We start from the raw sequence: 27,177 nt of genomic DNA, 5'->3' as shown, positions 1-27,177 counted from the left end.
ATAGAGTGATACAGAAAACGGCCTCTCCACATCAACAATACAGTGAACAACAAGACCAATGCTGAGGCTAGGGCTGTGTGGATGGAAGGTAGAGCCGCCATGGTCTACCACCAGTCTCTGTCTCAAACCACAGCCTTGATTAGATCTGTTCAGACTTTACACTGAAATGGTCTGTTTAGACCCTAATCACCTCCTGAGAATGTCTTTATCCACAACACTGTACTCATAACACTCTTAGTAAATATACTGGTGATTGTTGTTGCCATACTGTACCACTAAAAGCTTCCTGCTACAACCTATTCCCTTCCACAGGAGGTTGGTGGCACCTTAATTGGGGAGGATGGGCTCGTGGTAATAGTGGAATGGTATCAAATATATCAAACACATGGTTTGATGCCATTCCATTCGGTTCATTCTAGCCATTATTATGAGCCATCCTCCCTTCAGCAGCCTCCACTGGTCCCTGCATAGTGTGCTACTTTTGACTGGAGCCCAGCAGTTTTGTCCGCTCATACAGGAGTGCAGCACCCTCAGCAACCCTACTTCCCACAGCTACTTTCCATAGGGCTCTGGTAAAAAGTAGTGCACTATAAAGGGAATAGGGTGCCATTTGGGATGTGTCATATCCTTCTCCAACTCTTCTTACACTCAATGTCATGTAGCCTAAGTTACGTAGAATTAGTATGTGCAAGATTGATGCAAGATATCACCTGTAACTGGGTATCCTTTTCAAAAGTTGCTGTTATGTAGGCCTAACTGCATCAGCAAACCTACTGTATTCCCTCCCCCATATGCCCCCCTAGGCACAACTATGACAACATAACCAACAAAAACGGGTCACAACTCCTGCAGCTCTGTTGCACGCTGGGTATGTACATAGTCAATGGTAGGCTTCGAGGGGACTCCTATGGTAGATACACCTATAGCTCATCTCTTGGCAGTAGTACCTTAGACTACTTTATCACTGACCTCAACCCAGAGTCTCTCAGAGCGTTCACAGTCAGCCCACTGACACCTGTATCAGACCACAGCGAAATCACAGTCTACTTGAACAGAGCAATACTCAATCATCAAAGCCAAAGGAACTGAATAACATTAAGAAATGCTACAGATGGAAGGAATGTAGTGTGGAAACCTATATATTTGACCTCTCAGCTTCCCTATCAAATCTAAAAATCTCAAATAGAAAACCGAAGAAAATGAACAACGACAAATGGTTTGATGAAGAATGCAAAAATCTAAGAAAGAAATTGAGAAATCTGTCCAACCAAAAACATAGAGACCTGGAAAACCTGAGTCTACGCCTTCACTATGGTGAATCACTAAAACAATACAGAAATACACTACGGAAAAAGAAGGAACAGCACGTCAGAAATCAGCTCAACGTAATTGAAGAATCCATAGACTCTAACCACTTCTGGGAAAATTGGAAAACACTAACCACACAAAGAGTAATCTATCCAAAATGGAGATGTATGGGTAAACCACTTCTCCAATCTTTTTGGCTCTATAACAAAGAATAAAGAGCAAAAACATATACATGATCAAATACAAATCTTAGAATCAACTATTAAAGACTACCAGAACCCACTGGATTCTCTAATTACCTTGAATGAACTACAGGACCAAATAAAAACCCTCCAACCCAAAAAGGCCTATGGTGTTGATGATATCCTCAATGAAATTATAAAATATACAGACGACAAATTCCAATTGGCTATACTGAAGCTCTTTAACATCATCCTTAGTGCTGCCATCTTCCCCAATATTAGGAACCAAGGACTGATCACCCCAATCCACAAAAGTGGAGACAAATTTGACCCCAATAACTACCGTGGGATATGCGTCAACAGTAACCTTGGGAAAATCCTCTGCATTATCATTAACAGCAGACTCGTACATTTCCTCAATGAAAACAATGTACTGAGCAAATGTAAAATGGGCTTTTTACCAAATTACCGTACAACAGACCATGTATTCACCCTGCACACCCTAATTGACAACCAAACAAACCAAAACAAAGGCAAAGTCTTCTCATGCTTTGCTGATTTAAAAAAAGCCTTCGACTCAATCTGGCATGAGGGTCTGCTATACAAACTGATGGAAAGTGGTGTTGGGGGTAAAACATACGACATTATAAAATCCATGTACACAAACAACAAGTGTGCGGTTAAAATTGGCAAAAAACACACACATTTCTTCACACAGGGCCGTGGGGTGAGACAGGGATGCAGCTTAAGCCCACCCTCTTCAACATAAATCTCAGTAAGACCAAAATAATGGTGTTCCAAAAAAGGTCCAGTTGCCAGGACCACAAATACAAAATCCATCAAGACACCATTGCCCTAGAGCACACAGAAAACTATACATACCTTGGCCTAAACATCAGCGCCACAGGTCACTTCCACAAAGCTGTGAACGATCTGAGAGACAAGGTAAGCAGGGCATTCTATGCCATCAAAGGGAACATAAAATTCAACATACCAATTAACATCTGGCTAAAAATACTTGAATCGGTCATAGAGCCCATTGCCCTTTATGGTTGTGAGGTCTGGGGTCTGCTCACCAACCAAGACTTCACAAAATGGAACAAACACCAAATTGAGACTCTGCATACAGAATTCTGCAAAAATATCCTCAGTGTACAACGTAGAACACCAAATAATGCACGCAGAGCAGAATTAGGCCGATACCCACTAATTATCAAAATCCAGAAAAGAGCCGTTAAATTCTACAACCACTTAAAAGGAAACGATTCCCAAACCTTCCATAACAAAGCCATCACCTACAGAGAGATGAACCTGGAGAAGAGTCCCCTAAGCAAGCTGGTCCTGGGGCTCTGTTCACAAACACAAACACACCCTACAGAGCCCCAGGACAGCAGCACAATTAGACCCAACCAAATCATGAGAATACAAAAAGATAATTACTTGACACATTGGAAAGAATTAACAAAAAAACAGAGCAAACTAGAATGCTATTTGGCCCTAAACAGAGAGTACACAGTGGCAGAATACCTGACCACTGTGACTGACCCAAACTTAAGGAAAGCTTTGACTATGTACAGACTCAGTGAGCATAGCCTTGCTATTGAGAAAGGCTGCCGTAGGCAGACATGGCTCTCAAGAGAAGACAGGCTATGTGCACACTGCCTATAAAATGAGGTGGAAACTGAGCTGCACTTGCTAACCTCCTGCCCAATGTATGAATCAAATCAAATCAAATCAAATGTATTTATATAGCCCTTCGTACATCAGCTGATATCTCAAAGTGCTGTACAGAAACCCAGCCTAAAACCCCAAACAGCAAGCAATGCAGGTGTAGAAGCACGGTGGCTAGGAAAAACTCCCTAGAAAGGCCAAAACCTAGGAAGAAACCTAGAGGAACCAGGCTATGTGGGGCGGTCAGTCCTCTTCTGGCTGTGCCGGGTGGAGATTATAACAGAACATGGCCAAGATGTTCAAATGTTCATAAATGACCAGCATGGTCGAATAATAATAAGGCAGAACAGTTGAAACTGGAGCAGCAGCACGGTCAGGTGGACTGGGGACAGCAAGGAGTCATCATGTCAGGTAGTCCTGGGGCATGGTCCTAGGGCTCAGGTCCTCCGAGAGAGAGAAAGAAAGAGAGAATTAGAGAGAGCATATGTGGGGTGGCCAGTCCTCTTCTGGCTGTGCCGGGTGGAGATTATAACAGAACATGGCCAAGATGTTCAAATGTTCATAAATGACCAGCATGGTCGAATAATAATAAGGCAGAACAGTTGAAACTGGAGCAGCAACACAGCCAGGTGGACTGGGGACAGCAAGGCAAAAGGGGAACCGACCCAGTACTAGATGGACATACCTAATAGACTGGCCGGTGAGTGTATTTTTGATTTAACTACCTTCATGGTATCCAAGAGACAGAGAAGGGGAATGTAATTAAAGTGAGTAGGTACCATGTCATTCAGCCTGTGTTAAACGATGCACGCTCAGTTGAAACTTGTCTGATCACAGGTAGAATCAGGGAGAGATGTCTTATCAGACACTTACTGTACCTTATTTCAAATACTCTAGATTAGATAGATGTCTGTGTCAGTTGATCAATATAGCTGATCCTTTAGGGGATGTTTTTCTGTGTGTATGTTGTGTTCCATGTGTATACTGTACAAGGCCAGACTTTAGTGTGTTATGATACACAGGGCAACACAACTGGCCTGTAAATACTACAGCTAATGATGTTAGGATAAGCAGAACCACATGTTGGCTGTGGGTTGTTAATTCACTAATAAGGAGCAGGAAACAGAAACACATGTCGGCTGTGGGTTGTTAATTCACTAATAAGGAGCAGGAAACAGAAACACATGTTGGCTGTGGGTTGTTAATTCACTAATAAGGAGCAGGGAACAGAAACACATGTTGGCTGTGGGTTGTTAAATCACTAATAAGGAGCAGGAAACAGAACCACATGTTGGCTGTGGGTTGTTAATTCACTAATAAGGAGCAGGGAACAGAAACACATGTTGGCTGTGGGTTGTTAATTTACTAATAAGGAGCAGGGAACAGAAACACATGTTGGCTGTGGGTTGTTAATTTACTAATAAGGAGCAGGGAACAGAAACACATAGGGTTCTGTTCATAAGTAGTGCACTATAAAGGGAATAAGGTGCCATTTTGAACACTCCCAGGCTCTACTGAGAACCTCTGACTGAGAAAGTTGAGCTGTGGCTGACCTGTGTATTCTACCTTTAGGTGGCTGAGTGTACAGTAACTAACACACCCACACACACACAAAATAGAGACACTTCCCTCTAGTGGAAAAAGAGGTGAGGTTCTCCATGAGGAAGAAGGGCTGGTGCAACAGCCTTCATACCCAGTAGTAGCACTCCAGGAAGGTTGGTTGACCTGTTATAGGTCACCAGACATAACAGAAATGAACAACACTTTCTCCTCAAGAAGTTGTTTTAATTCAGAACTCTTTGTTCCCCATGACAACAGTCAAAATAGTTGACAACAGTAAAAATCTGTGTGTTCCCCATCAAAACCAACTTATAGTCTATTTCTTCAACCAGAGGAAACTATAGGAACAGATTGCTCGAGATGTACAGTACAGGTTTCGTTTCAGGTAACATAAATAACCTCATCTTCATTCCATCTCAAATCAGCACATTTGCCAGGTAGTCCATAAACTTGGTTAAAACAAAATCATAACATTTAAGGGAAACAAATACAACTATTCCATTCCTGAGTTTGAGAGGGAAAGAGAAGTTCCATAATCTATGTATCATTCCCAGATTGTAATCTAGTCTTCAGACTGAGTTCAATGTATAGCTTGACTGCTATGGCTGAGGGAGACCAGTCTCTCTCTGATACTTCTGTTCTCCTGCAGCATCCTACCGATGGTCCTTAACACAGCATGTCTGGCTGCCCACTGCTGGGGAGGAGAGAGAAGTAACAGAGTTATGGCAAAGCCTACATCAACATCATATAAAAACGTTGTAGGTTAGAGACAGTACAGTAGTTTAATAACGGTAGGTCTGTGACAGGTAACACAATTCAACAGCTGCCAGACTGCCAGGAAATGGAGGCAACAGACACAAACCACACAAATAAATCAGACATATTTGTAATACAGCATGAAATTTACAGGTTGGTTGGTTGACGTGTGCTCGTCTCTCTGGTAGAAGGTGAAGAGGTCTTCATTCATCATGCTCTGAGGAGTGCCTGTATCGGACATGGAGGAACAAGGAAGGAACGAGACTGCGGCCCCGTTTAAAATATTTGAAAGTGATTCCTTCCTTCCTAGCTTCCTTGAAATTAGCACTGGTTAGACATGATTGGACAGGTAAACTGAACGACCCACATATATTCATGTTTTTTCATTCTAATCAGTGAATACTTCCAGGAAGTTACGATTAATTAATGGATTTTGAAAGAATTCTAACAGGGTTGAGTTGGGTAGCCTACCCTTGACATAGCACCCAACTTAACGTTAGCTAGCTAGACCATCACATGACAACATTCTGTTGATAGCTAACTACTTATTCTGACAATATTCTGGATAACGTTATTTTAGTGTAGTTACATCTTTGGCCAACGCTAGGACTTCTCCGTCTCTGTGATCTCTCTCCTTCTCCTTGACTTCGGGCAGCTGTCATTCTCTCTATCACGGGTCGTGGTGGAGGCATCGACCTTCTCTCATCCTTTCGTTTCTTCTTGGACAGTGCAGGCTTGCTGTTACACTTCGTTAATTTGATTTTTTTGGTTGACAATGTATCTTGTCTTCTCCGTGAACTGGACAACTCGATCAAGTACTCATTCGTTTGCTGTCCATCTTTTTGACTACATCGTGAGGATTGAGATCCAAAACTTGGCACGTAAACAGCCTTGAACTGAGCACCAGGCATTTTATTTCTATGCCCGTTTATCAACAATAATTTGAAGTTAGCTAGCAAAAGTTAGTCTCTCAAAAAATGCTGCTGACTAGTTAACGGACAGTCTCGAGCCCTACTTACCTCGAGCAGTTAGGATTAGCTGCACGTGCCCAGTCTGTAAACATTAATCTATTGATCTAGTTAGAGATGCAACAACGCACTATTTAATTCTCAATTTAGCTGCTAATCACTTATTTGGTGAACATTAGTGTTGTCACTCACTGACCAAAAGAGCAGTACAATTTGCCACTGCCAGCCAAATTGATTTATGTAAGTAAGATATTTGCCATGCTGCATTACAATGGCTTCTCTTCGCCAGCAGATGGCGTTGCTTTCTTTTTCTGACAAACATAATAGTACATACTGCAGTGGCATGTTAAATCCACTTTTAACCCTCTGGGTATCCGTCGTTGTTGGTATCAGGAGCCAAAGGTCCGGGCTGGATGATTGGATCTGCCTGCATCTATAATTTGGCCTTTCTGACCTGGTTCAGCTCAGCAGGCCAGATGTGTCAGAAACCTCCTCCTTGGTCTCTGTCACACACAGCTGCACTCAACGGTTATGGTCCAATACTCTACCCTTCTAGTCAAGTCAAATGCATTTAACAAGGGTCACAACACTGTTCACACAAATAAAAAAGAGGAACAAAACAATGTAGAAAGACTGGTCTTGTGAGGAGGGACAATCTTCTCCATGAAGTGTGCACTTACTCACTGCCCATCACGGATTAAAAAGGAATGGACTGTTGTAACAATATTTATACCAATCCAAATGGGTTTAATTCCATGGAGGGGAGTTATGTCCACTTTTAGCAACATAATGAGAAATTGGAGTGTTTGAGTCAGTTTATTTGGGTGCAGGGTTCAAAAGGAATGTACTGAAAAAAAGAACCTGTGTGTTTTCCCTTTCCATGTACAAACCTAGCAGCACACATGCCTTGCTTTCCTCAAGAAATGGACTTCAACCACTGTTTCTCCTCACAGCTGAGTTTTATTCTTTCAACATCTCACATTACAAATACTTCCAATGTTGTATGCATACAGATAGAAATAGTTGGCTGCAGATGATTATAGGACTTTAGATCTTGATTTTTACTTCAGTTCTACAAACCAACTATAAAAACTGACATCTGTTACCACATAACATAACCGGGAGGGGGAGAAATATACAAATTGGAACTTATAAATGTGAAATGACCATAATAAAAATCAAGATGATGTGTCAAGTAAAAAAGGTATATCAATACATACAACCTTCCCAACATACCATTAAAAACTATTGACATGTTTCGCAATCAAGTAATACTAACAGACATTATTCCTCTGAATGTGGTGCACAAACAGCAATTAGAAAACCTAGACATCAACAAGTTCAACACATCACCCCAAAAAATAGAAAAATCTGATCCAAATGATAATTTTACATTTCAATTGAAAATATAACAAATGCTAAATACGTTATCAACTTAGTATATACAATGTTTTCTTAATCACAGTAGCATGGTAGTAGCAAAATAATTGAATAAGCACAAAATAATGTTTAAAAATAAATTCAGTTATATATTAGTAGAAAGTCTCTTGTTTTGTTTGACTTTGCAGACACCAGCATGAACAATAGTAGACTGAGAAAATAATCATGTTTGAATGTTTATATGGGTTTAAATGATTTACATTGCAGAAAGAGGGAAAGTGTTTTACGAAAGAAGAAGTATTGCACATAAGGGCTCAAAGTTAACTTGCAACATGAATCACATTCAAGTCTATGTCCCAAAGCATGCCACATCACAGGGGTGGAGTGATCAAGTCTCTTTAGGAACAAGTGTCTTCTACATGGCTAAACTCATGTGGTATCCTGCATGTACAGCAGGTGTCTGTGAGGGAGGCAGACTTTAGGTGAGAAAGAGAGGATAGATATTAGGTGATCTGAAAGAGAACTTAACTCATACAAAAATAAAACAGAGAGATCTAGTGCATTACAATAGTTTTCTGCATTAACACTAGTCAATAGTTATGTTATTCTGTATTACGTCATGCATGCCTAGAATAACTGGAACGTTCTGGAACCTTCAGGTAGTTCCAGAATGAGAATCTAAATAGTTTTTTAGAACACCTGTCATCATTCACTGATGATACAAGGGAACAAGGGTTCACTCATCCACCCAAGCCAAAACATTTCCCCAATATTTTCCTTACCCACTACAAGCTGAATATATATGTTTCAAGACTATCAAAATAAGTTTAGAAAGGTCTTGTCATGCCTTAAGATCCAGTACTTATGGTTTATTATTATGAAAGAGAAGTCTGTACATGATTGGCTAACTCTTTTTCTTTTCTCTACACAATCACACCAGACAATTTAACATTTACCAGCACTTAAATATATAAAAAGCTAAATTGAAAATTATATTAATATCATTCATTTTTTATTTTTTTAAATTAAGTTTTACCATAAATGCAGATCTCTTAGTAACAAAGGTACAAAATTATTTTTCACCAAGTGAAAAAAATGAGGTATTGCAAAAGGAGTTATCCCATCTTGTGAAAAATGTGCCTAAAATGACTATTGAAAAAAATATTTAGAAAAGTAGTGCATAATAAATTTATATATGTTCATGACAAAATAATCAGCTAGAAAACACTGTACAAAAATCAGCAGGCCATGTATAAAATAATATCTTTATCTCTGTGACAGCAAGTTCTTCAAAGAGTGTCCAACTACTAACGTATTCATCCTCCACAGCTAAGATCCACTAGCGAATCAATTCGCCACAGCTCGGATCTACTTCCTCTACACTCCAGTCATGGTAGAGAGTGCGCCAGATCACCATGAGACTAGCCTGGTAGTCCTGTCTGTCTGTGCTTAAGCCAACTCCTCTCTGTGTTAATTGGCTGGACAACAATAGCCAGAGGAGATGGTTAACACTAAAACACATAGTACCAGGCTGCATACTATGTCACTCAGGGAACACTGTAGCTAGCTACCACTGTACTGTGCATTCCTACTAGTACTACAACATTAGCATGTTAGCGTCCAGTGCTAATATCCCTGACAATATAAAGTGAGCTAATACTACTGCCAATACCGGAGCCCTGCCTAGACAGCTAGGGCTGTAGTCTTTATGAGCTGAAAGTGTCTTTCCAAAGACCGTTTCTCCCCTCTCCTCAATTTCACAACTTAAAACGGCACTAGCCTTACTGACCTCCTGAACCTGAAAATGGAGTCTTATAGTCCTTAAACACCTCAGATAATCAACTGGCTTTGATCACTTGTTTTTAGGCCAATCTTTGGTTTGCCCATTTTGGCTACAAAGGGTCAATTTAAACCATGTCCTAGAAACACATACCAGTTATCGATGTCAGGCCCGATACCGAGGGGATAATTTTTTCTGAAATAATCCTGTTTGTACTCTGAACAGTTTATTTATGATGAAGGGAATTGTCGGTCTGTCTGCCCTCCTGCAGTGGATTTCTTTGACTATTGAACTTTAACCTGACCAGTTGCTCTCAACCTTTGGTTAACGATACAATTATAAATCTAATCCTGCATGCGTAAAGTAACAAAATAAGTGCACCCTTTAAAACGCAACTGTCCTAGTTAATATACTGATTGAGGTGCAGCACATAGCTCACTCAAATTTTATATATGTTACTCTTGACAACAAATGTAAGCAGCTTCGCCAGCTAATGAGAAAAAAAAAGTACAGTCAAGTCAGAAGAAACACTTCTTCTCATATCTAATAATGCATCCAAGTACTCATGCACACCTTAACTTAAATTCAAAACGGGATTTCTTTCACTTCGTTTTACTTCTTAGCATTTACTTGTCTTAGAAGAAAGTCTGATTAAAAAAATAAAGATTAAATTAAGCTTTTAAGTTTCTTTTTTCATTTTGAAACTAAATAGGAACCAGCAAAAAGAAAAGTGCATTTATTTTCTACAACATAACCCGTCCCCCTCCCTCCCTAATTCCACCTGAAGGATATGTGTCGGGGCCGGTCTCCCCCCTCCTTGACCAGTGGCTTGTGGAACTCTCGTCCGGCACGGGAGTGGATGGCGGCCCAGCAGTACTCGCAGTAGTACTGGAGACAGGTGACGTTAGCGCAGAAGAAGGGAGCGAACTTCCCCCCACAGCGTGTCCCCTGGCACTCATCACACAGCTGGTCATCCAGCACATATGGCTTCACTTCCACCTGGGGGAGAGGGGGAAAGAGGAGATGAAACATACCCAGATGGAATGAGAAAAGAGAAACTCGTGGGGAGAAGCTCAGACCCCAGCTCCATTTTGTAGCTTAGCTATTGTTTGCGTGAGGTCTCTATGGTTCTTCTCCTGGACAAAACGCACGGCGTATGTGGCTCCGCTAAACTACCAAAGACCAGACTGACTCACCCGTTTGTCGATCTCGCCGTGCTGCAGCTGAACGAATCGAGCGCTGATAGCAGCGATGTAGCTCTGCTGATTGGAGAATGCCACACGGCCCGCTCCTTTAGGGTACTTCAGCTCAGGGTCTGTGTCGATTCCAGCGTAACACACTCCTCCATACAGACGATCCATTATCATGGCCAGCTCCACTGGAACATTAACACATATAGGATGATGTGGCTGGCTGGGTCTGTCAGACAGTGTTAGCCTACTGAGCTAAAGCCTAGGCATTACTGTAGCTCAGAGTCTCTCTCACACACACACACACAGAATCACAGTCCAGTACCTGCACGTAGAGGACGTGGCACCCCCCCTACGAAGATGGTCTTCCTGGGGTCCAGAGGCTGAGAGCCGTCCATCACAAAGTCACTGTCGTTCAGGTTCCAGGGACGGATCTGGACCTAGAGGAACGGCCAGACAACATTCAGGTAACACCCATATAACATCTAGAAAATGATAACAAATTTCATAACGTTTGTAACTCTTTCAATGTCCCTACAACTAGATGTGAACTAGGTGAGCAGAGTGGACTGGGCAGGGCTGCCTTACTGTAGGTTTGTGGACTGGACTGGGCAGGGCTGACTTACTGTAGGTTTGTGGACAGGGCTGAACTAGGTGAGTGGACAGGGCTGAACTAGGTGAGTGGACAGGGCTGAACTAGGTGAGTGGACAGGGCTGAACTAGGTGAGTGGACAGGGCTGAACTAGGTGAGTGGAGAGGGCTGAACTAGGTGAGTGGAGAGGGCTGAACTAGGTGAGTGGACTGGACAGGAGAGGGCTGAACTAGGTGAGTGGACTGGACAAGGCAGGGCTGAACTAGGTGAGTGGAGAGGGCTGAACTAGGTGAGTGGAGAGGGCTGAACTAGGTGAGTGGACAGGGCTGAACTAGGTGAGTGGAGAGGGCTGAACTAGGTGAGTGGAGAGGGCTGAACTAGGTGAGTGGAGAGGACTGAACTAGGTGAGTGGAGAGGACTGAACTAGGTGAGTGGAGAGGGCTGAACTAGGTGAGTGGAGAGGGCTGAACTAGGTGAGTGGAGAGGGCTGGACTAGGTGAGTGGACTGGACAGGAGAGGGCTGAACTAGGTGAGTGGACTGGACAAGGCAGGGCTGAACTAGGTGAGTGGACTGGACAAGGCAAGGCTGAACTAGGTGACAGGACAGGGCTGAATTCCTGGTGGACTGGACTGGGCCGGGCTGAACTAGGTGAGTGGACTGGGGAGATCTCACAACTATTTACCAGCAGTGCTAGACTAACAAGGAGGACAGACAACTCCCACCAAGACAGACTGGCTCGTGTGTCACACACACACAGACACGTCAAGCTCCACTCACAGGCTTGTCCTTGATGGTGGGGCTGGAGACACAGAGGTAGAGCTTGCCATCCTCCTCGATACAGGCATCGATCAGAGCCTGGACAGAGCTCTCGTCTTGGAACAGTAAGAATGCATAACCTAGAGGGAAAGAAAGAGCTCAATACTCATGACTATCTAGTCCCCGTCATTCCTAGGGCCCCGAGTGTTCCCCCGTCATTCCTAGGGCGCCGAGTGTTCCCCCGTCATTCCTAGGGCCCCGAGTGTTCCCCCGTCATTCCTAGGGCCCCGAGTGTTCCCCCGTCATTCCTAGGGCCCCGAGTGTTCCCCCGTCATTCCTAGGGCCCCGAGTGTTCCCCCGTCATTCCTAGGGCCCCGAGTGTTCCCCCGTCATTCCTAGGGCCCCGAGTGTTCCCCCGTCATTCCTAGGGCCCCGAGTGTTCCCCCGTCATTCCTAGGGCCCCGAGTGTTCCCCCGTCATTCCTAGGGCCCCGAGTGTTCCCCCGTCATTCCTAGGGCCCCGAGTGTTCCCCCGTCATTCCTAGGGCCCCGAGTGTTCCCCCGTCATTCCTAGGGCCCCGAGTGTTCCCCCGTCATTCCTAGGGCCCCGAGTGTTCCCCCGTCATTCCTAGGGCCCCGAGTGTTCCCCCGTCATTCCTAGGGCCCCGAGTGTTCCCCCTCATTCCTAGGGCCCCGAGTGTTCCCCCTCATTCCTAGGGCCCCGAGTGTTCCCCCTCATTCCTAGGGCCCCGAGTGTTCCCCTCTCATTCCTAGGGCCCCGAGTGTTCCCCCTCATTCCTAGGGCCCCGAGTGTTCCCCCTCATTCCTAGGGCCCCGAGTATTTCCTGGCCAATGTGACCATATCAGACTCACCTTTGGGTGGGAAATAGGACTTGCTCTCAGCCTTGTGGGGCCAATCAACAAACAGGTGACCGAACCGGCGGAAACTGGCGGTGATCTCATCTGAGAATGAAACAGTCAAAGATAGTCAGCTACACAGGCTCTTCAGGACCCTGTAGTTGTAGCACATAGCCTTCATGCCTCTGACATCACATCGGGACCCATTAACATAGAAAAGAGACACCTCTCATCGTCTTTAACTCAGAACTACATTGTAAAAGGTGTATTATTCTGTTCATTAATCAATACCTTCATCTATATCGGGGGGCAGTCCTCCCACAAACACCTTGCGTGAGTATCTCTCCACTCGCTCTCCGTTGAGGTGCGGGAAACAGTGGGCGGATCCTAAACCAGGAAGTCCCTGGTCACCTGACTCGTCCTCTCCGAAGGACCGCTCGTCCTCCATGGGAAACAGGTTAGAGTGACCTAGAGGGCAGAGAGATAGATCGGTAGAGATGAGATACTTATTTCACACCATGTTGCCAACCCAGACACCCTGGACTTATTTCACACCATGTTGCCAACCCAAACCGTACTAACACAGACAACCCTGGACTTATTTCACACCATGTTGCCAACCCAAACCGTACTAACCCAGACACCCTGGACTTATTTCACACCATGTTGCCAACCCAAACCATACTAACCCAGACACCCTGGACTTATTTCACACCATGTTGCCAACCCAAACCATACTAACCCAGACACCCTGGACTTATTTTACACCATGTTGCCAACCCAAACCGTACTAACACAGACACCCTGGACTTATTTCACACCATGTTGCCAACCCAAACCATACTAACCCCGACACCCTGGACTTATTTTACACCATGTTGCCAACCCAAACCGTACTAACCCTGACACCCTGGACTTATTTTACACCATGTTGCCAACCCAAACCGTACTAACCCAGACACCCTGGACTTATTTCACACCATGTTGCCAACCCAAACCGTACTAACCCAGACACCCTGGACTTATTTCACACCATGTTGCCAACCCAAACCGTACTAACACAGACAACCCTGGACTTATTTCACACCATGTTGCCAACCCAAACCGTACTAACCCAGACACCCTGGACTTATTTTACACCATGTTGCCAACCCAAACCATACTAACCCAGACACCCTGGACTTATTTTACACCATGTTGCCAACCCAAACCGTACTAACACAGACACCCTGGACTTATTTCACACCATGTTGCCAACCCAAACCATACTAACCCCGACACCCTGGACTTATTTTACACCATGTTGCCAACCCAAACCGTACTAACCCTGACACCCTGGACTTATTTTACACCATGTTGCCAACCCAAACCGTACTAACCCAGACACCCTGGACTTATTTCACACCATGTTGCCAACCCAAACCGTACTAACCCAGACACCCTGGACTTATTTCACACCATGTTGCCAACCCAAACCGTACTAACCCAGACACCCTGGACTTGTTTTACACCATGTTGCCAACCCAAACCGTACTAACCCAGACACCCTGGACTTATTTCACACCATGTTGCCAACCCAAACCGTACTAACCCTGACACCCTGGACTTATTTCACACCATGTTGCCAACCCAAACCGTACTAACCCAGACACCCTGGACTTATTTCACACCATGTTGCCAACCCAAACCGTACTAACCCAGACACCCTGGACTTATTTTACACCATGTTGCCAACCCAAACCGTACTAACCCAGACACCCTGGACTTATTTTACACCATGTTGCCAACCCAAACCGTACTAACCCCGACACCCTGATGAAGACGTAAGCTGATATACATTAAAGTATTTTAATGTCTCATACATTAAAGGCTTTTTAACTTTCAAACCAAACACGAGTGCCAGGACATTTTTATGCCACTTAGCACCTATTTGTGGTTATAATATATATTTTCAAACCATACTGTGCTGGCTCCGATAATTAATTTTCACATTGTCCTTTTCAACAACTATTGTGGATGTTTAACCAGGCCAGCTCAGTAGAGCTTAGATTTAACCAGGCCAGCTCAGTAGAGCTTGGATTTAACCAGGCCAGCTCAGTAGAGCTTGGATTTAACCAGGCCAGCTCAGTAGAGCTTGGATTTAACCAGGCCAGCTCTGTAGAGCTTGGATTTAACCAGGCCAGCTCTGTAGAGCTTGGATTTAACCAGGCCAGCTCTGTAGAGCTTGGATTTAACCAGGCCAGCTCTGTAGAGCTTGGATTTAACCAGGCCAGCTCTGTAGAGCTTGGATTTAACCAGGCCAGCTCTGTAGAGCTTGGATTTAACCAGGCCAGCTCTGTAGAGCTTGGATTTAACCAGGCCAGCTCTGTAGAGCTTGGATTTAACCAGGCCAGCTCTGTAGAGCTTGGATTTAACCAGGCCAGCTCTGTAGAGCTTGGATTTAACCAGGCCAGCTCTGTAGAGCTTGGATTTAACCAGGCCAGCTCTGTAGAGCTTGGATTTAACCAGGCCAGCTCTGTAGAGCTTGGATTTAACCAGGCCAGCTCTGTAGAGCTTGGATTTAACCAGGCCAGCTCTGTAGAGCTTGGATTTAACCAGGCCAGCTCTGTAGAGCTTGGATTTAACCAGGCCAGCTCTGTAGAGCTTAGATTTAACCAGGCCAGCTCTGTAGAGCTTGGCTCAGCTCTGTTTGACTCAGTTGTCGAAAAAGGGTAAGATTGTACCCAAATAAATACACCTACAATGAAATTGCGGTACATTGATTGAAATCAAATTAACTCAAATAAAGCAATTTTTCATTGTGATGAAGACAAAAGAGAAACATGATCATGAAACCAATCATGATTTCCACAAGCGCTTTGATGCTTTGGTAAAGTCTAGTGACAAGCCACCACAGCCAGGTCATAAAAACCCAGCAGGAAACAGGCACCCGACAATCATGTCAGCGCATCTTTTTTGCTGTTGCGCTGTACATATGATCAGATTTCACAACAAACATGTGTTGAACATTATTAATATAGCAATGTGTGAGATGGTCAGTCAGCACAACTGCAATAAAGGCAACCTGGAAATCCATTTCAACACTTCATGTTAAGTATATAAAGCAACATAGAGCAGTAGGCCACATAATCTACATGGAAGTTCTTAAATGCTTTATAGTATTTATAGAATTAATACATTTTATTTAGATTTTATTATATTAATTTCAAATCCTCCCTGGAGACTTGAAGTGTTCCTCTGCAGGAGGTGAACAGTCCGCATTTAAGAGGTAAACACGGACAAGTTGCATCTGAAATGGCACCCTATTCCCCCAGACACAGAGAGGCCAAACCAGACAGACAGCATGTACTGTTTAATGGCCACTTTTTTTCACAAATAATGACATGACTTAGGCTAAAACATGAAGACATTTTGGGTTTGGCTTTACCTCGTCGTCTGCCATAGCTCCTAGCTGCATGTAAAACAAGAGACAACAACCTTTATACCAACTCTTAACAGCACAGGGTTCTAAAATAATGTACACTCCATGAACAACTTGCATCCAATTGACTACCTGTATTGTGAATGGCTGAACTAAGCTATAAACTTTATTGTACTTGAGGCAAAATATAACATTTCCATACCATTCATGGGCAAAGACCCATCTCCGCCCTGGTGAGAGAAACCATAGCGACCTGGAGAGGAAGAGACCGAAGTCGCAGCATAGCAGTACTTAAACAGGTGTGATTGAGCAGGTTTAGACAGAGTATAACTCTATCCTGCACTGGCGCAGATAGACATTTTACCACCCGGTCAGAATTACAGGAAATCAATCTTCTGTCTCTAAATTGAAAATATGCCATTACTGTATGTTCAGCTCATATTTCCTCACTGTTTGTGCAGTATTACAGAATACCAGGGCCTATATTCAAAGCATCTAGGATCAGGTCCCCCTTGTACATATAATCATATTCATTATTTCTCTAAAAGAAAAAAACTCATTCAAGAACAGCACTCATTCTGAGACGCTTTGTGAATACAGACCCAGGGTGTTTTTTCATCCTGCGAGAAACAGAGAAACCAACCTTTCAATGAATCCTGTTCAGCCCTCATAATATCAATCAGACTGTTCTCCAGGGAGTGCATGCTGAAGCCATCAAAGGAACGGGTTCTCTCCTGCTGAGAGACACAGAGACAGGGAACACGATGATTAGCCTGCAGTGTTCTAAGAACAGGAACACAGAACCATTCTGACGCTAGAACCCGTGGTAGGTTCTAATCTAGACCCTTGACACAGTTTTGCTTTGTTAATAGATGAGAACTATGTTGTCCTGGTACTTTAGACCTAAACAGGTACACATTCACGGAGACGTTCTGTGGTGACGCTTATCGAACAAACTACCACCAAAATGTATTTCTGTGATTCTACAGAGATATCTCCAGATGTAGGCCATCTACAGCTTTTGTGTCACATGCCCGTCTCTGTAGATAGACACTGACTGCTTTTCAAATAATCCCTTCCTTCAAGTAATCACCAATCTGTGTGTGACTGGAAAAGCTAGACTTACACCCTACTGCTTTAGCCAATCCAGGTCATGTCAGATCTGCGTTTACCTCAAAGAAGAAAGGATGTATGCCTTCTTTATGTATTCAAACAGGGCCTTCTTTATGTATTCAAACAGGGCCTTCTTTATGTATTCAAACAGAGCCTTCTTTATGTATTCAAACAGAGCCTTCTTTATGTATTCAAACAGAGCCTTCTTTATGTATTCAAACAGAGCCTTCTTTATGTATTCAAACAGAGCCTTCTTTATGTATTCAAAAAGAGCCTTCTTTATGTATTCAAACAGAGCCTTCTTTATGTATTCAAACAGAGCCTTCTTTATGTATTCAAACAGAGCCTTCTTTATGTATTCAAACAGAGCCTTCTTTATGTATTCAAACAGAGCCTTCTTTATGTATTCAAACAGAGCCTTCTTTATGTATTCAAACAGAGCCTTCTTTATGTATTCAAACAGGGCCTTCTTTATGTATTCAAACAGAGCCTTCTTTATGTATTCAAACAGGGCCTTCTTTATGTATTCAAACAGAGCCTTCTTTATGTATTCAAACAGGGCCTTCTTTATGTATTCAAACAGAGCCTTCTTTATGTATTCAAACAGAGCCTTCTTTATGTATTCAAACAGAGCCTTCTTTATGTATTCAAACAGAGCCTTCTTTATGTATTCAAACAGGGCCTTCTTTATGTATTCAAACAGAGCCTTCTTTATGTATTCAAACAGAGCCTTCTTTATGTATTCAAACAGGGCCTTCTTTATGTATTCAAACAGAGCCTTCTTTATGTATTCAAACAGAGCCTTCTTTATGTATTCAAACAGGGCCTTCTTTATGTATTCAAACAGAGCCTTCTTTATGTATTCAAACAGAGCCTTCTTTATGTATTCAAACAGGGCCTTCTTTATGTATTCAAACAGAGCCTTCTTTATGTATTCAAACAGAGCCTTCTTTATGTATTCAAACAGAGCCTTCTTTATGTATTCAAACAGAGCCTTCTTTATGTATTCAAACAGAGCCTTCTTTATGTATTCAAACAGAGCCTTCTTTATGTATTCAAACAGGGCCTTCTTTATGTATTCAAACAGAGCCTTCATTATGTATTCAAACAGGGCCTTCTTTATGTATTCAAACAGAGCCTTCTTTATGTATTCAAACAGGGCCTTCTTTATGTATTCAAACAGAGCCTTCATTATGTATTCAAACAGAGCCTTCATTATGTATTCAAACAGGGCCTTCTTTATGTATTCAAACAGAGCCTTCTTTATGTATTCAAACAGGGCCTTCTTTATCTATTCAAACAGGGCCAACGCCTGCAGAAGTGAGATGACAGTATGTCAATATGTGTCATACAAGCGTTGTGGCATCTCTAACAACAGGAGAAGGCTGGGGTTTCCGTATTTAATGTGCTGCATCTCTAACGAAAGAAGAAGGCTGAAGTTTCCGTACCAAATGGCACCCAATTCCCTGTATAGTGCACTACCTTTGACCAGGCTCTGGTTTAAAGTAGTGCACTAAAACAGGGAGTATGGTGCTATTTTGGGTGAACACTGATTACCGGATTAGGCCTCCTCATGGCATACGCTACCACCACATTCACAGATCTAGAAGACTACATATACAACAATACATAGTTACTGTGAATTTCATCACAAATTTTTTTTTTGGCCTAATTGTCATTGATGTTATCAGATGCTCTACTTACTAGTAACTAGATCATATTTGCTCTTCTCATTTACTTTGATGTGTACTGTATTGCGCATATCAGAACATATAATTTGGCTCTGACACTTGTACCAAAAATGCACGTGTTGGTTTTAACAATATAAAAACATGTTTGAAGTCCATTTTCATTGTCCTATAAGGGTGGATAAATATATTTTCTCTCTACAGTTTGCTGATCACTTCTCTCACCTGGAAAGGGAAGTTGTCAGTGCGACTCATGCTGTCTTCCATCCAGGCCTTTTGGTTGAACCCAGAGTTATTACGAGGATACTTCTGAGAGGGCACCTGGAAGACAGGACCAGATTATATAATATTGTCCTATGTAGTACATGTGGGATAATACCATGTGATTGTACCATTGAAGCACATGAGAGTTCATTTTATGGACTGCAGTCACGAATAAATGATATCATAAGCAACTAAACCAAGCTCCACTGGAGTTTGGCAAAACATTGAAATTAAAGAAAAATCATTGACTAGTTCATTGTAGGCTGTTATATGAATATGGTTAATCTACTCATCAGTCTGAGGCCTTTGGGACATCCGGTCTTAACAGGTATGAGGTGTGTCATATACAGTTGTAGTCTGAAGGTTACTAATCACCTTAGCCAAATACATTTAAAATCAATTTCTCACAATTCCCGACACTTAATAAAATAAAAATTCCCTGTCTAAGGCCAGTTAGGATCACCACTTTTTTTTTTTTAAGAATGTGAAATGTCTGAATAATAGTAGAGAGAATTCTTTATTTCAGCTTTTATTTCTTTCATCACATTACCAGTGGTTCAGAAGTTAACATACACCAAGTTAGTATCTGGTAGCATTGCCTTTAAATTGTTTAACTTGGGTCAAATGTTTCAGGTAGCCTTCGACAAGCTTCCCATAATAAGTTGGGTGAATTTTGGCCCATTTCTCCTGACAGAACTGGTGTAACTGAGTCAGGTTTGTAGGCCTCCTTGCTCGCACACACCTTTTCAGATCTGCCCATAAATTTTCTATAGGATTGAGGTCAGGGCTTTGTGTTGGCCACACCAATACCTCGACTTTGTTGTCCTTAAGCCATTTTGCCACAACTTTGGAAGTATGCTTGGGGTCATTGTCCATTTGGAAGACCCATTTGCGACCAAGCTTTAACTTCCTGACTGATGTCTTGAGATGTTGTTCCAGTATATCCACATAATTTTCCATTCTCATGATGCCATCTATTTTGAGAAGTGCACCAGTCCCTCCTGCAGCAAAGCAACCCCACAACATGATGCTGCCACCCCCGTGCTTCATGGTTGGGATAGTGACCTTCGGCTTGCAAGCCTGCCCATTTTTTCTCCAAACATAACAATGGTTATTATGGTTAAACAGTTCTATTTTTGTTTCATCAGGCTAGAGAACATTTCTACAAAAAGTATCATTTTTGTCCCCATGTCCCCAGTTGCAAACCATAGTCTGGCTTTTTTAATGGCGGATTTGGAGCAGTGGCTTCTTCCTTGCTGAGCGGCCTTTCAGGTTGTCGATATAGAACTCGTTTTACTGTGGATATAGATACTTTTGTACCAGTTTCCTCCAGAATCTTCACAAGGTCCTTTGCTGTTCTTCTGGGATTAATTTGCACTTTTCGCACCAAAGTACGTTCATCTCTAGGAGACAGAACAAGTCTCCTTCCTGAGTGGTATGACAGCTGCGTGGTCCCATGGTGTTTATACTTGCGTACTATTGTTTGTACAGATGAACGTGGTAACTTCAGGCGTTTGGAAATTGCTCCCAAGGATGAACCAGACTTGTGGAGGTCTACAATTCTCTTTCTGAGGTCTTGGCTGATTTCTTTTGATTTTCCCATGATGTCAAGCAAAGAGGCACTGAGTTTGAAGGTAGGCCTTGAAATACATTCACATGTACACCTCCAATTGACTCAAATTATGTCAATTAGCCTATCAGAAGCTTCTAAAGCCATGACATCATTTTCTAGAATTTTCCAAGCTGTTTAAAGGCACAGTCAACTTAGTGTATGTAAACTGCTGACCCACTGGAATTGTGATACAGTGAATTAAATCGGTCTAAACATTTGTTGGAAAAATTCCTTGTGTCATGCACAAAGTAGATGCCCTAACCAACTTGTCAAAACTATAGTTTTGTGGAGTGGTTGAAAAACGAGTTTAAGACTCCAACCTAAGTATGTAAACTTCCGACTTCAACTGTACATCTAACAGTAGCAGGTTGTTAGATGGGAGTGTGCAGTACATACGTCTAACAGTAGCAGTTTGTTAGATGGGAGTGTGCAGTACATACGTCTAACAGTAGCAGTTTGTTAGATGGGAGTGTGCAGTACATACGTCTAACAGTACCAGGTTGTTAGATGGGAGTGTGCAGTACATACGTCTAACAGTACCAGGTTGTTAGATGGGAGTGTGCAGTACATACGTCTAACAGTACCAGGTTGTTAGATGGGAGTGTGCAGTATATACATCTAACAGTAGCAGGTTGTTAGATGGGAGTGTGCAGTATATCTAGCTAGTTCAGTACCAGGTTGTTAGAGGGGAGTGTGCAGTATATCTAGCTAGTTCAGTACCAGGTTGTTAGAGGGGAGTGTGCAGTATATCTAGCTAGTTCAGTACCAGGTTGTTAGATGGGAGTGTGCAGTATATCTAGCTAGTTCAGTACCAGGTTGTTAGATGGGAGTGTGCAGTATATACATCTAACAGTAGCAGGTTGTTAGAGGGGAGTGTGCAGTATATCTAGCTAGTTCAGTACCAGGTTGTTAGAGGGGAGTGTGCAGTATATCTAGCTAGTTCAGTACCAGGTTGTTAGATGGGAGTGTGCAGTATATCTAGCTAGTTCAGTACCAGGTTGTTAGATGGGAGTGTGCAGTATATCTAGCTAGTTCAGTAGCAGGTTGTTAGAGGGGTGTGCAGTATATCTAGCTAGTTCAGTACCTGATTGTTGGGGAAAGACTTCTTAAGTGGTGAGATGGAGTTGAGGGCCGTCACCCCTCCATTGAGGCCCCTGCGGTACTCACGAACCCCCTGTGACCCTCCCCAGCCACCGTACCCACCTCCCCCGGGGCTCCAGGAGGTGGAAGTGGGGGGGGCAGGGCTCTGGTAGCTGCCCCAAGGGGAGGGGGGCTTGGACTGGGCCGGGGCCAGGTGGGGCAGCTGGGTGAAAGCTCCAGAGCGGTGGGGGTGAGGAGGGAAGGAGGGCTGGGGAGGGTGGGGGGAGGCTGGAGAGCGACGGTGCTGAGGGGGGACCCCCTGGTTATGGGGGTGGTAGTGGTGGGGAGGAGGGTGGTGCTGGGAGACCGGGCCGATTTGGGGGGAGAAGCTGCCCCCCGCCCCTCCGAAGCCGGGCCCCGCGTGGTGGGAGAAGTTCTGGAACAGCATCTGGGGTCCGTTAGCGTTGGAACCAGCCGGGCCAAAGAACCCACCCCCGACGTCCTCGCCGATAACGGGGGAGGGGTTGGAAGGTATGGTCGGGGACCAGTTGTTGAAGGAGGTCAAGGAGGAGGTGGTGGTGGATTGGGCTCCGGATGTCCCCATCCCCAGGCTATCCTGGTAGTCAAACCCCCCCAGCACCGGAGGAGAGTCCATCCCACCCCTAAGCTTCTCCTTCCCACCGGTCTCCAACGAGCCCTTCTCCAGGGTGCCGTCCTCAGGTAGGATTCCATCCAGCTCCCCTAGGCCACCTCCGGCCTCTTGCTGCCCAGGGGAGAGGGCCTGCGGCTGGGCCTTCTCCTGCAGGTCCTGGAGGTCCAGGGCTTTGGACTTGTCGGAGTCAAGGATCTCATCCTGCATGTTACTGTGGGGTGTTACGGAGGGGAACAGCCATGCGCTACCTCCTCCATTGGTGGCCGAGGTGCTGTTGACGAATGAAGGGGGGCTGGGGGGGTTGGCAGGGTGATTGAGGTGTAGGGGCTGGGTTTGGAGGTGAGGGGGGATCCTCACAGGGAAAGCAGACTTGTTGCCACTGCCGTTATTCTTCACCAGGACTCCGAAGCCGTAGTCGTCCATTTATGAATCCCGGGGTAAAGACAATATTTCCTCCTCAACTTTGTTCTTCTTATCTCAATGTCTTCTAGGCCTATTTCCTACTGTATAACATGGGGAGGGAAGGAGAGGAGTGCGGGAGAGAGGGAGGAATTGAAGGGAGAAAGGGGGTGAGGGAGAGGACAGGAGTGAAGGCATGCGCGAGAAGAAAGGGGAGGGAAAGGTGATGTAGGGAAAACAGTGGGTGAGGTAAAAAGGGGGAGACGGGTGAGAAGCGGACTAGACAGGGTCGAGGGAGGGGGGAGAGAGACAGAGAGAGGGTCGAGGGAGGGAGAGAGAGGGTCGAGAGGGTCGAGGGGGGGAGGGTCGAGAGGGTCGAGGGGGGGAGGGTCGAGAGGGTCGAGGGGGGAGGGTCGAGAGGGGAGACAGACAGGGTCGAGGGGGAGGGGAGAGAGGGGAGACAGACGGGGTCGAGGGGGAGAGAGACAGGGTCGAGGGGGAGAGAGACGGGGTCGAGGGGGAGAGAGACGGGGGAGAAACAGGGAAAAGGGAGGGGGGAGAAACAGGGGCAAGGGAGGGGGGAGAAACAGGGGCAAGGGAGGGGGGAGAAACAGGGGCAAGGGAGGGGGGAGAAACAGGGGCAAGGGAGGGGGGAGAAACAGGGGCAAGGGAGGGGGGAGAAACAGGGGCAAGGGAGGGGGGAGAAACAGGGGCAAGGGAGGGGGGAGAAACAGGGGCAAGGGAGGGGGGAGAAACAGGGGCAAGGGAGGGGGGAGAAACAGGGGCAAGGGAGGGTGGGAAAACAGGAGCAAGGGAGGGGGGGAAACAGGGGCAAGGGAGGGGGTAAACAGGGGCAAGGGAGGGGAGAGAGAAAGGGGCAAGGGAGGGGAGAGAGAAAGGGGCAAGGGAGGGGGGGAGAGACAGGGGGGGACATAAATACAAAGGCTATCATTCTACAATTTGATCCTACAGGCCATCCAAAACAACACCAGCCTTGCCAACTGCAGTGACTTTGCTGCAACTGCAGACTGCTAGTGATGTAACAATGAGATTAAATCATTGACTCGCTCAGCCACAGTAGGCCAAGGCTACATGATAAAATAACAGACTTAGCATAGCAGTAGCACTAGCAGGCCACAACAGAAAACACCTGAGTGAACCTGCGTAGGTTAGCTGCGGTATAAGCACATAGCACCAGGCAGACTGGCTACGCTATTAGTTGACGTTTCTCTTCCCAAAGGTCGTTATGTGGCTAGCAAGCTAACAGCTGCTGCATTGGGCTCCATGTGCCCTGTCAATCAAACACATTACGATTATCAGTGTTGGTCTATATGCAGTGTAGTGTGTGTCTATGCCCGTGCGTTATAATGAAGGTAAATACACCAACACCTACCGAATATCTAGATTTTTTTCTGCAATGACCTCCTCCGTCGCGACCAGTTAAAGAAGAAAATGCTGGTGACGTTTCTTGTCTATGCTGAATCTAGGGTAGCCTAGTTCCCCGTATACAAGCCGCTCGGCTAGGGTAATAGCCGAAAAGCTAATACAGTAGATACATTGTAGCCGTTCTAACGAGCAATCGAAGCAGATAGGCAACAATGTCGATGACAAATTAAACAATGTATCCGAAAATTCCACCGACAGCGATACACGGGCTGGATATGCGGTGATATTGGTATTAAATGGTGTGTATCTTTAAACGACCTCGTCGGTTTCGTGTCCTGTGTGTTCAATGTCATAGCTTAGCACCAATCGTTGTCGTCATAATTTGTGTGCAATTCTAAACCACGGGTATAAACCTGAGTGCATTTCTGTGGTACGACATTACATTTCGGAAACGGATTCTATATCGTGCATTATGTACCTCTAAATTGTCGTCATGTCCTTATGGTTCCTAGATGTTGCCATATTTCAGCTTTTTTCAATTTTCTGCATTTCCAAGTCAACCGGTACGAATGGTCTCTTCTTGTCGATGACAGCTGGGCCAGTAGGGAGACACTTCCGACTCATAACCCCGCCCCCTCCTCCTCCAACTCCCACCCACAGACTGCAAGGGTTTCCCTCTGCGGCCTCGCCCCTTTCCACAGATGACTGGTGTTTAATTGGATATGTGTGGGTAAACCACACCCATCTCACGCCTTTTCAATGAAATGGCACTGCGTTCAAGACGTTCTCAGCCCAAATAAGGATGTTGAGAAATTCATGGGTGGAGTTACACATGCAGGTAAATAATGCACAAAATTCAAACTAGATGTGTTGTATACATTCAGTACTCCCTGCATTTAAAAATCTAGTCAGTCAAGACTTCTGTGTGATATTCATCTATGATTAAACTGGTTTATTAAACACATTTAAACACAAGAAAAAGGCAAGATAAGAGGCTAATCTTGACTCAGCTAGCACATTTGGTTCCTTTCAAGTTACCTATTGGTTGTGGGAACGAAGTCATGCGTTTCCTGAAGTAAAACTGAACGTTTTTTAAACATTCTGAGAACTGAAGTGAACATTTTGCCTGTTCTGGGAACGTTCAGTTTTAGGTTGCGAGGAGGTTCTGAGAACGTTTTACTATGGTTCCCTGAATGTTTTCATTAATGTTCTGAGAATGGAAATTCTAGGTTATTAGAAGGTAACAAAATAATGTTCTGAGGACATGTTTCAACAAGACAGCTAGCATAGGTTAACTGTTTTGGCACCTAAAACCCTCACAAACTTTTACAGATGCACAACTAAGAGCATCCTGTTGGGCTGTATCACCGCCTGGTACAGCAACTGCACAGCCCGCAACCGCAGGGTTCTCGAGAGGGTGGTGCAGTCTGCCCACCGTATCACCGGGAGCAAACTACCTGCCCTCCAGGACACCTACAGCACCCGATGTCACAGGAAGGCCAAAAAGATAATCAAGGACAACAACCACCCGAGCCACTGCCTGTTCACCCAGCTATCATCCAGAAGGTGAGGTCAGTACAGGTACAGGTGCATCAAATCTGGGACAGAGAGACTGAAAAACAGCTTCTATCTCAAGGCCGTCAGACTGTTAAATAGCCATCACTAGCACATTAGAGGCTGCTGCCCTATATACAGTGGTGCAAAACAACAGTTAGTCAGCCACCAATTGTGCAAGTTCTCCCACTTAAAAAGATGAGAGAGGCCTGTAATTTCCATCATAGGTACACTTCAACTATGACAGACAAAATGAGAAGAAAAATCCAGAAAATCACATTGTAGGATTTTTTATGAATTTATTTGCAAATTATGGTGGAAAATAAGTATTTGGTCAATAACAAAAGTTTATCTCAATACTTTGTTATATACCCTTTGTTGGCAATGACAGAGGTCAAAAGTCTTCACAAGGTTTTCACACACTGTTGCTGGTATTTTGGCCCATTCCTCCATGCAGATCTCCTCTAGAGCAATGATATTTTGGGGCTGTTGCTGGGCAACATGGACTTTCAACTCCCTCCAAATATGTTCTATGGGGTTGAGATCTGGAGACTGGCTAGGCCACTCCAGGACCTTGAAATGCTTCTTACGAAGCCACTCCTTCGTTGCCCAGGCGGTGTGTTTGGGATCATTGTCATGCTGAAAGACCCAGCCACGTTTCATCTTCAATGCCCGTGCTGATGGAAGGAGGTTTTCACTCAAAATCTCACGATACATGGCCCCATTTATTCTTTCCTTTACACGGATCAGTCATCCTGGTCCCTTTGCAGAAAAACAGCCCCAAAGCATGATGTTTCCACCCCCATGCTTCACAGTAGGTATGGTGTTCTTTGGATGCAACTCAGCATTCTTTGTCCTCCAAACACGACGAGTTGAGTTTTTACCAAAAAGTTATATTTTGGTTTCATCTGACCATATGGCATTCTCCCAATCTTCTTCTGGATCATCCAAATGCTCTCTAGCAAACTTCAGACGGGCCTGGACATGTACTGGCTTAAGCAGGGGGA

At 44.4% G+C, this 27,177-nt stretch overlaps 1 protein-coding gene and 1 long non-coding RNA gene across 10 annotated transcripts; both read right to left on the bottom strand.

Annotated features, from left to right (window-relative positions):
* Positions 1-5,316: 5,316 nt before the first annotated feature.
* LOC139366069 (uncharacterized) lies at positions 5,317-6,431 on the bottom strand. The gene is made up of 3 exons (XR_011626718.1): positions 6,067-6,431; positions 5,629-5,705; positions 5,317-5,415 (listed from the first exon to the last, which is right to left on the bottom strand). It is a non-coding gene; the product is annotated as an uncharacterized lncRNA (long non-coding RNA).
* Positions 6,432-7,385: 954 nt separating this feature from the next.
* On the bottom strand, positions 7,386-25,214 carry LOC139366499 (cytoplasmic polyadenylation element-binding protein 4-like). 9 transcript variants are annotated; one of them, XM_071104026.1, is made up of 12 exons: positions 25,095-25,209; positions 22,184-23,334; positions 19,449-19,544; positions 17,066-17,159; positions 16,625-16,675; positions 16,429-16,452; positions 13,293-13,469; positions 13,017-13,106; positions 12,166-12,284; positions 11,121-11,235; positions 10,802-10,983; positions 7,386-10,604 (listed from the first exon to the last, which is right to left on the bottom strand). In XM_071104026.1, exons 2-12 carry the CDS (start codon positions 23,252-23,254, stop codon positions 10,377-10,379), a joined length of 2,247 nt encoding a protein of 748 aa, XP_070960127.1. In that variant the 5' UTR covers positions 23,255-23,334; positions 25,095-25,209; the 3' UTR covers positions 7,386-10,376. The 9 variants fall into 9 exon arrangements, with proteins under 9 accessions (XP_070960127.1, XP_070960129.1, XP_070960128.1 ...); XM_071104028.1 differs by lacking the exon at positions 25,095-25,209 and adding an exon at positions 24,624-24,862 and having other exon boundaries at positions 17,066-17,156; positions 22,184-23,509; XM_071104027.1 differs by lacking the exon at positions 25,095-25,209 and adding an exon at positions 24,624-24,852.
* Between the last annotated feature and the right edge of the window lie 1,963 nt (positions 25,215-27,177).

The sequence above is a fragment of the Oncorhynchus clarkii genome, chromosome 14, assembly GCF_045791955.1.
Source record: "Oncorhynchus clarkii lewisi isolate Uvic-CL-2024 chromosome 14, UVic_Ocla_1.0, whole genome shotgun sequence".
Taxonomy (NCBI): Eukaryota; Metazoa; Chordata; class Actinopteri; order Salmoniformes; family Salmonidae; genus Oncorhynchus; species Oncorhynchus clarkii.
This window is presented reverse-complemented; position numbering and strand designations above follow the sequence as displayed.

Excerpts from the sequence above, each read along its gene's own strand:
- LOC139366499 (XM_071104026.1), bottom strand. The coding sequence starts at position 23,254 with ATGGACGACTACGGCTTCGGAGTCCTGGTGAAGAATAACGGCAGTGGC. Across the intron at positions 12,285-13,016 it reads GTCCTATTTCCCACCCAAAG|GTTATGCATTCTTACTGTTC; the intron begins GTGAGTCTGATA and ends CTTTCCCTCTAG. Across the intron at positions 10,605-10,801 it reads ACGGCGAGATCGACAAACGG|GTGGAAGTGAAGCCATATGT; the intron begins GTGAGTCAGTCT and ends CCTCTCCCCCAG.